This window comes from Zosterops lateralis (assembly GCF_965231275.1).
Source record: "Zosterops lateralis genome assembly, chromosome: 4".
Lineage (NCBI taxonomy): Eukaryota > Metazoa > Chordata > Aves > Passeriformes > Zosteropidae > Zosterops > Zosterops lateralis.
In genome coordinates, this window is record NC_139765.1 from 70,587,427 (window position 1) to 70,597,090 (window position 9,664).

Consider the following 9,664-nt stretch of genomic DNA (forward strand, 5'->3'; position numbering starts at 1 on the left):
AGTAGACCTTTTCAGCTGTTACTAAGAAATAGCCGCCCGATTAAGAAATAAGAACTGTAGCAACCATACCTTATGTTTCTCAATAGCATTGCTTAAGTATAGGCAAGGACAGACCTCTACAAGCGTGTATGGGCTTACATAAGCCAAGCATAATCAGCATATCCTTATCTTCTGCTTCCCTCCTCAGGGTACGGCCTGCCAGGGCCCCACTGCCTGCCAAGGCTTACGGCCTCCCAATGCCAACGTGTGCACTCCTGGGATGAGCTGAGTAGAACTCTCAGTCCTGTTCTCTGTCTGCATCTCTACACCCAGCTGGGAACCGAGGTCAGGTGGGCATACCTGGAGTTGCCCAGATTCTCCTTGCAGCCCTTCTTGTGCCTGGGTGTGACAATGGCCAAACTCCAGGCCTCTGGCACCTCCCCAGTCACCCAGCACTGCTTAGAAGTGATGGAAAGCAACACTCCTCGTATCTGAAATCATGCAGAATCCAAGGGGTTCCTTTTCTCTCTTGGGCTGCCCATGTATTTCACAAGCTGGCTGTGGATGGCAGGGAATTTATGATTCCTGCCAGGGGTCAAGGTCCTGGGAAGAGTGTGGGAAGTAGATATAGTCGGCACTGCTGGGGTTGGTGTGTACGTTTTGCACGGACAGGTTTATGCCACTGAGGAGACCACAGATGTGGCTTCTGTGAGAAGCTGCTAGAAGCTTCCACCATGTCTGGTAGATCCAGTCTCTGATGTCTCTGAAGATGGACATGCAGCTGTCCACAGCTGGTCCAATTAGAGATGTTAGTAATGTGTAAGTGATAACATTTGTAGGAAGAAATCACAACAAAGCGGAGAATGCAATTTTAATTTCAGCCAGAGAAGAGGAGGAGGTGAGAACATGTGAGGGTAACAACATGGGGACACCAAGGTCAGTGGAGAGGGAGGGGAAGAAGGTGCTCCAGGGTGCCAGAGCTGAGATTCCTCTGCAGGCTGTGGTGAGACCCTGGTGAAGCAGCTGTGTCCCTGCAGCCCATGAGGATCCAGGTGGGATGCAGACATCCATGCACAGCCCGTGGGGTAGGTCCCCACACTGAAGCAGATGGATACATGAGGAGGCTGTGATCCAGTGGGAGACCTGGTGGAGAGAGGGGTCCCCTGCTCTCAGGCCTCTCCTTGGAGGGCTGCATGCTATGCCAGAATGACCCATGCCACAGCACTTTTGGGAGGACTGTGTGCCTATGGGAGGGACTCATGGTGCAGCAGTTTTGGTTGGATTGCTGCTAGTGAGAGTGGAGCCATGCTGGAGAAGTTGAAGGAGAACTGTCTCCCATGGGAGGGACCCCATGGTGCAGCAGGGGAGGGACTTTTCTCTCTGAGCATGAGAAGAAAACCTTGGGTGATGAACTGACCAAACCCCACACTCTGTCTCCCTGTGCAGTTGGTGGGAAGGAGGGAAGGTTTGGGAGAAGAAAATGTGTTTTTAAGTGCTATTTTACTTCTCATTATCCTCCTCTCATTTTTTGAGTTATAAACTCCCATTCTAAATCTATGTGGAAACTGTTTCGCCCTGGCAGTGTTTTCACCCAGGCCTTAACTCATGAACCTTTCATTAATTGTTTTTTCTCTCCTCTGTCGTGCTTTGGCAGGGGAGGGTAAGTGGGCAGCTTTTGTGTGTGCCTGCTGTTTGGACAGTGTTGAACCACGACTGATGGTCAAGCAGCCAGTGGTTCCAGAGCCTGGAAAGTGGGGGCAGTGGGGCATGGGATGAGTGGTGGTGAGGATGAGTGTGGTCTAGGGCCCCATCTGGTGTGCAGAGGTGGGTGAGCAAATCAGAGGGAGCCCCCTGAGGTGCAGCAAAAGTGTCAGCAGAGGTCTGCAGAGGTGCCTGAGCCTGAAACCACATTGATGCTTTCATCCCATTAACGGCTATGTCAGCATATGGTCCCAGGACAAAAAATCCATGCAGGCAGAGGACCTGGAATTGCAGGAGCTGTCCAGCACAGAGGAGCTGATGTGCTCATTTTGTACGCCTAAACAGCAAACTCTTCTCCTAGGTGTCTGTGCAGCCCAGCTGGCACAAGGCAGGGCTCTTGCTGCTCTGGCAGCTGGAGGCAGCAGGAGCAGAAGTCCATGGTGCTCCCAGGCAGTGCCCCGTGTCTGTGCTGGGATCTGCTTCCCTGTGCTCAGCTGTGCACAGCCCTGGGAGCTGCCCCTGGGGAATGGGCCTGGCCTGTGGCTGCTGGCCCAGCTGGGGCTGGGGGTTGCCCACGATGCTGCAAGCACATTACTGCTGCTGGCAGAAATTTCAGGGAGAAGCAACTTGTGGTTTATAGATGACGTGACCCGGCAATCCAGCACTGCAGCAAATAACTTTTATTGGAAGCTATAGCAAAGTAAATTATGTGGTGCACATTGGTCTTTTACAACCATTGAATCCATTTGCCCAAATCAGTTTCCCATAAATCTGCAGAAGAGCTTCAGAAGCAGAGCAGAGAATGAAGGTAGCCAAGGAGTGCATCCCAGGAATTTAGCTTTGGCTGCTCTAAGCTTTCTATATATCTGATGCCAAAGCTGCCTGTCTGATACATCAGGTGCCGCTGTCAAGGGGCAGTTTGAAAAGCAAGCAAAGAAAAGCATGTCCCAGGATCACAGAATCACTGAATTGTTGTGTTTTGGAGGGACCTCTCAAGATCTTCTAGTCTATACTCCAGGCTCAAGCAGGATCAGCTAGAGCAGGTTGTCCACAATCATGTATTGTTGGACTTTGGGTATCTGCAGACATGGAGATCTCCAGACAAGATCCCTGGGCAATGTGAGGCACCCTGGTCCCACAGCCTTCCTAAGGAGGTGAGGGACAAGTCAGCTGCACACTCTCAGGGACAGCTAAGGAGGAGAGGACTCATCCCTAAGAGCTCTCTCCTGAGAGGGGCAGCCAAGCAAAGCAGCTGGAGGCTGTGCCCACATCTTTGTGCCTTTGAGCAGAGGAGGAGGTGCCCTGAGGGCCAGAGCTGGAAACACACCAGAGAAGGAAGCAGCACAGATGCTGCACAGGACATTTGTGCCCCTCTCCTGTGCTCTGCTGAGACCCCAGCTGCAGTGCTGCCTCCAGCTCTGGGGCCCCCAGCACAAGCAGGATACAAAGGTGTTGGGGTGGAGTCCAGAGGAGGCCATGAAGGTGCTGTGAGGGCTGGAGCATGTGTGCTGTGGAGAGAGGGTGAGAGAGCTGGGGATGTTGAGCCTGGAGAAGACTCCTGAGAGGGCAGTACCTAAAGGATGTCTAAGAGGACGGAGAAGGTCTTTGGACAAGGCTGTGGAGTGACAGGACAAGAGGGAATGGTTTCACACTGAGAGAGGACAGGGTTAGATCGGTATGCTAAAGTAAATCGCCGTGAGCAGGCTGTGGTAGGAGCAAAAGTTACCCAGAGCTATTTTGACTTCTCCATCCCTGGAAGCATTCAAGGCCAGGCTGAGGAGGGCTTGGAACAAGCTGGTGTAGTGGAAGGTGTCCCTGCCCATGGCAGGCAGGTCAGAATGAGATGATCTTTAAGGCTTTAAGGTCCCATCAATACCAACCCATTCTGTGATTCCGTGACATGTGGGAAAAGCCAGTGAACCTCTTCCATCAAGGACGTGAGGTTCCTTGCCGAGGACAAGCATTGTCGAACAGAGTAACTGTTCTCCCGCTGTACAGTGTGGACAACCTGTCCTCCAGCTCCCCCAGCTTGAGTTTCTCTTTATGGCCGTTCTTGTTATTAGCGATGAACCCCAAACCATTCATGGGTTCTATGCCATTCAGGCAGCAGGCAGCCGACCAGATGTGGCTGGGTACATTAACCCTGTTATCAGAGATGGTGATGTTCCCAGGCACAGCACCCGTGATGACGTAGGTGGTTGTACAGTCCTTGCTAAATTTGGGCAGAATTTCAGACTCGTATTTGTACCACAGGTCCGTGTACAAACTTCTGTTCTGGGGCACTGTGTTGGTGAGGGTGAAGGTGGCCGTCTTGCTGTCTGTATCATCCTGATGGCCACTGGGGCTCAAAGAGCCACGGTCCCAAACAATCGCTTTTTCGTAGTCCTCAAGGACAGCCTGGCTCGCTTTGATTTGGTCTATGGGGATACTGTGGTTTTCTCTGAGGTCCCACTCTCTTTCCATATCTTTAAGACTATTGTTACTTATCAGCTGGACAAGGAAAGAGAAAGAGGTGTTAGAATGGGAATGGGAGTAATGGAGAAGATTTCCCTGGAGCAGATGTCTCTGATGGTCAAGATCCCATTTTTTATCATCTCAGTGGATGAAAATATATGAATCTAAGAGAAATCATACACATGCCCCTCCTGTGTGAATGCAAGAGCTTTAAAGAGAAAGCAGCTCAGAATCTGACTGCTCTCATTTTGACTTGTGACATTTGTGATCCAGCCTGCAGCCTGTGCTGGGAGCATGGATGGATGCCTGAGACAAGGAGCATTGTCCACTCCTTGGATTGAAAAGTGACTTTGGTGAGAAACCTCCCCTGCCAAACCTGCCTCTCTTTCCTTTTCTCTCCACAGCCCAAATGTGCCCAGGGCTCTCCCTGCATCCCGTCGTGCCATGCTGTGATTCTGCAATTTATGATTCTGTTTCTTTTGTGTTGATGCTACAAGTGTACCCTAGTTCTTTAACACCAGAGGTTGCCTCCTCTGACCCCATACACAGGGAGATGTGTCAGGAAATCAGTCCTGGAGCTGAGGTTTTCCTAGGAGGGCTACAATTCATTCAAGGATGAACATTTTTGCTCAGGAAGCAAAAAGATCTCCATGTAAATGGAATCTGTTACAGCAGTGCTAAGAATGTGTCTCAGACCTGACCTGGGTCATGGAGCATCTTCTCCAGCATCACTGAAAAGGAGTTACAAATGATCAGCCTCTGAGAGGAGCCTGTAACCTCAAAAGCATCCTGGGGAAACTAAATCCTCCCAAAATGCCTCTGGAGAAAGTTATCAAAATCCAAGAATTTTTGGGTGGCCTGGGTCCAAGTTCCAGGTTGGATAGGGCTTGGAGGATGTTGGTTTGGTGGCAAGTAGCCTGGCTTGTGCAAGGGAATTGGATTGAGATGATGTTTAAGGTTCCTTTCAACACAAACCATTCTATGATTATCCAAAAAGAGAGAAGTTTTAACTCTCCCTTATCAGGAGGCTGCATTTGCGCAAGACCAGATTAGTTGTTCAAGTTCCTACGCGTAATAAGATTAAATTATTATTTTTTTCATACGGTCAACACCTTTTATTCATCCCTAGGGAAACATCTTTTTTTGCCTTCATCTGGTGGAGGGCTTGTAGCTTCCTTCTCCTCCAAATGCTGCCCTGCTACTCTGTCCATAGCAATGACAGGATTTATCTCTTTTCTCTTCTGCAATTGGCCTGGCTTGTTCTAATGAAGTTTGCCTCAAAGACATTGGTGAGGGCTCTACAGCTTGTGGAGTTCTGTCTGTCTGCTGGATACTTCTGGACCAAGCCTGAGCCAAAGGTGCTCAGGGGTCACTGCCCACGGATGGAGATCACACCCTTCTCACTGGACTGACACTGATGCTCCTCACTCTTCACTGCCTGAAATGTCACTCCACAAGGCCCTCCACTGTTAACCTGACCCTCATGTCTCCAGTGCTTTTTCCCTGAAGGCTTTGTCCCTGTGGCCTCTCACCCCATTCTGAGTTTCTCCTCACTTCTCTCACGCCACTCACAAAGCCTGTTGGACTCTTCACTGGGAGCAGATAAGCAGAGGAACCATGTGGTGCAAGTGTTAGAAGGTCAATGATAAAATTCCCATCCAGTGGATCTATTTGTGTCTGGGTGTAGTGGGATGGCATGGAATAGAAATGGTAATTTAACTGCTGCAGCTCATGTCTGAGTGGCTGGAGGGGGATGTGCTGTGAGAGAGACACTCACCTGAGGCTCAACAAATGACCATGTATCAGGTCTCTTGCCGGATCCAGGCTTGTATTTGTAAGCAGAGTACACTGGAATTCTCTTGTCTCTGTCATACAGGGTGGCAAAGCGATAGGAGTTGTTGTAGTGCTGACAGATCCAGGCAGGGTTGTCTGGAATCAGGACATCATTTGGGAAGGTTCCCCCATAGAAAAACTGAGGACAACTTGCAAAGGAATTCACAACCTCGCCGTGTCCCAGCCAGAGGCAGCTGGACAACACCTGCAGCAGCAGCAGCCCCAGCATGGTGGCAGGATTTCAGGGAAGGGCTCTTGCTCCCCTGGAAGGCAAATGCAGAGGGACACTCAGCTTGGAGAGAGCTGGTCATGGCCTGGAGCCTTTTTGGGCAAGGGGACAGAGCTGGTGGAGGAGGGGATCATGAGAGACCAGAAAAGGAGACATTTCTGTGTTCCAGGATATGGAAAAATCATGAGGGCAATTAAGGGTGAAACCTAAAACAAGGTTTAGGTGCCCAGAGGAGGCAGCAGTGGGAGAAGTCAACCTGTAGGAGAAAGGAGCCAAACCCACCATGAGTGTAATCATCTCTCCCAGCAATGTCAGCTTGCAACTGAGGCACAGCCCTGGGACAAGGGCACCTTTGCCCACCTCCCTCCTGCTCTGAGCACCTTCCCACAGCAGACACCGGCAGCTGGGCAGGGACTCTGCTCAGCCCCCTGCAATGCTGAGCTGGCCATTAAGCTCATGGGCCATTGGGCAGAGAAAGAACAGCAAGGCTGCACTTCCTACACGTCTCTGGCCCCATCCAGGTTCACACAGACATGCATCTCTTCCACTCTGACCCAATATTGAATCCCAAATGATCCTCTTGGGGTCCTGCCTCTCAGCTGACATTGGGCAATGGGGGTCCTGCTGCTCACTCTGCATTTCCACAATATCCAACCCCAGACTCTGAACTTGCAGACACATGGAGAGAGAAAATGTAGGGACCAAGCAGATGGCAGCAGCAAGCATGAGGGATAACACCTCTATCTTATCAGCACAGTGGCTGCTGCAATGCAAGCACTGAGGGGCAGCTCTTCCTGTGGTTATTTGGGATTCTTGCTGATGCCCATCTCAAGCTTTGATGATTGATTATCCTGTGCAGTCAAAGGCACCAGTGTGGGAATTTCTATTTCTTGCACAGCCACCTGTCCTCTTTTGTCTTTCTCAGTGCTGACATGATTTCCAGCAGTCAGTAAGATCATTCCTTGATGAGAAAACTGCTGAAAAGCTCCCTGGGGTGCTGGCAGCCAACAAGGGGCTTTGTCTCCTTTCAGAGGCAGCACAGGTTTGGGGTAGCAGGGATGCTTCCATTTGCACTGCCAGACACTCAGTGCAATGATTTAATATCATCAGCATTTGGAATAAGGCAGCTAGGACAGGCACTTCCAAGGGCTCCTGGCAGAGAAAGCTGCCACACCCTCTAAAGCACAAAGCCCACCTCTGGCTGGGAAGGCTCTGAGCTGAGGACTGCTGAAGGCTTGACAAGTCACCTTGCACATTTGCTCCTTTCTAATCCTTCTCCCTGACCCTCATCTCTCCATTTCCATTGGATTCAGGATGTTGACCTGCACACAGCCCTGCTCTGACCCAAGAGATATAGTTCTTTTTCTCTTGTTCAGCCCTTTATCAGGGAGGTGCTGACCAATGAGCTGGAAACTGAGAACATGAACCACAAATAGGGACTTTTTACAATAGTACACAGATCATTCCTATATCATTGGACAGGTGCCCCAAATCAGGCAGAGAAGTGTCTGAAAAGTCCTTCTGCATCACCCACTCCATGACCTCAAAATTTATCAAGCTAATTTGTTATCTAACTTAATAGAGATATAGAAAACAACCTACCGTGAGAACGGCCAACGCAGGATCCTTCTTGCAGCCCCAGAGTGGCAGAGGAGTCTCAGACGCCTGTGCTGCAGTCTCAGAATGTCTGGGTTTATATACTCTCCAGGAAGAGACGCTTGCTGGTGTCCCAAGCAGAAATTAGAGTTAATTTTCCCAGGAATTCAGACCACACCTCTGTTTTTTCAGAGGCTTTTTGCAAGGTCAGGGGTGAAGTTTTGGTACTCAGCAATTTCCTGCTTCCTTCCTTTTAAAGAGTTTGATGTTAATTTTCAGGTGAGCTGGTTTGAATTTCTTTCCCAAGTCATTCCTTCTCTCCTTGCCCTCCTGACTGACAGAAAATTCTAAATTGCTGCAAAATTCAGTGCACGTATAAACTGTGAATGCTCCTTGGTGGTCAGCAACTCCAGCTTAGGCTTTGTCTGTACAGATTTATTCCAATGCTCAGGAAAGACTTTGAATATTGGAGTCAATGGTGAGGAAGGAGCAAGAGCTTACCCTGAAGAAGTGTCTCAGAAGTGGCAGCTGAAGCATTCCTTCTGTCTTCTGCCTGGAGAAAGGATTGTTTGAACCCTCAGGAGTGCCACTGCAATGTATTCCCAGTCATAAATTTTCCACTTCTTATAAACAGGGAATTCCACAGTAAAGGGAGGATTTCTATTTTTATTTAAGGGAGTTTGTTCATATCCACCCTGAAATATATTGACAGTTGTTTCTTATAGTTTCCTCAGAAATTCTCCCAAATTTGCTGACTTGTAGCATGGTATGTTAGGATCAGTTAACAGGATCTGGGGACTTCCTTGATCATTCCATCAATCCCACCACCACCAGCTGCTGCTGCTCCAGCACCTACACATGTTTCTCTTCCCAGCAAAACAGCTCTGGTGACATTACATGGACTGGCCTGTCTCTGAGGACACTCAGATATTCACAGGCTGCTCTTCTGCAGCCTCCCATTACATCCTTCCTATAGCCAGGCTACAAATATTCCCTTGCCTGATTGCCTTGGCTTTGTAACAGCCTCATGGCAGCAGCCTGGGAAGGAGAAGGCTCTGGGCCCAGAGCACCTGGCAGTACTTGAGGTGTCTACAGGAGAGCTGGGGAGAGAGACTTTGGACAAGGGCATGGAGTTGATTGGTGTGCTGGGTTCAGAGTTAATTTTCTTGACAGTGGCAAGTATGGGGCTGTGTTTGGAGTTGTGTTGAACACAGAGTTGATAAGACAGAGATGTTTTTGTTATTGCTGAGCAGAGCTTTCCCACAGCCAAGGCCTTTTCTGCTCTTTGGACTGCCAGGCTGGCAAGGAGGCTGGGGGTACTTGGGAGGCTGGGAGGAGACACAGCCAGGACAACTGACCAGAGGGATATTGCTGACCATGTGACATCATGCTGAACATAAGAAGTGAGAGGAAGAATGAGGGGGCATTTGGAGAGGTGGGTTTTGTCATCCCAGGTAACTGTTAGGTGGGATGGGGCCCTGCTGTCCTGGAGGTGGGTGAACAACTTTCTGTCCATGGGAAATTGGTGAAAGAATGCCTTGTTGTGCTTTGCTTGTGTGCACAGCTTTTGCTTTCCCTGTTAAACTGTCTACATCTCCACCCATGAGTTTTTCAGGTTTTCTCCTTCCAATTCTCTCCCTGATCCCAGTGACAGGGGAGTGAGGCAGTGGCTGTGTGGTGTGTGGCTGCTGGCTGGTGTTAAACCACCATATTAGGACAAGGTAAAATGGCTTGAAATGGAAGGAGTGTAGGTTTAGATTGGATATTTGGAAGGTATTTGTTGCTGTGGGGGTGGTGGAGCCTCAGCAGAGGTTGCCCACAGAAGCTGAGACTGCCCCATCCCTGGAAGTGTCCAAGGTCAGGATGAATGCG

At 49.8% G+C, this 9,664-nt stretch overlaps 1 protein-coding gene across 1 annotated transcript; it reads right to left on the reverse strand.

Moving 5' to 3' along the window:
- Positions 1–3,609: 3,609 nt before the first annotated feature.
- On the reverse strand, positions 3,610–7,879 carry LOC310909070 (endonuclease domain-containing 1 protein-like; the record flags this gene model as incomplete). Its single annotated transcript, XM_083860633.1, has 3 exons — positions 7,799–7,879; positions 5,912–6,230; positions 3,610–4,170 (listed from the first exon to the last, which is right to left on the reverse strand). Exons 2-3 carry the CDS (start codon positions 6,194–6,196, stop codon positions 3,610–3,612), a joined length of 846 nt encoding a protein of 281 aa, XP_083716759.1. The 5' UTR covers positions 6,197–6,230; positions 7,799–7,879.
- Positions 7,880–9,664: the final 1,785 nt, after the last annotated feature.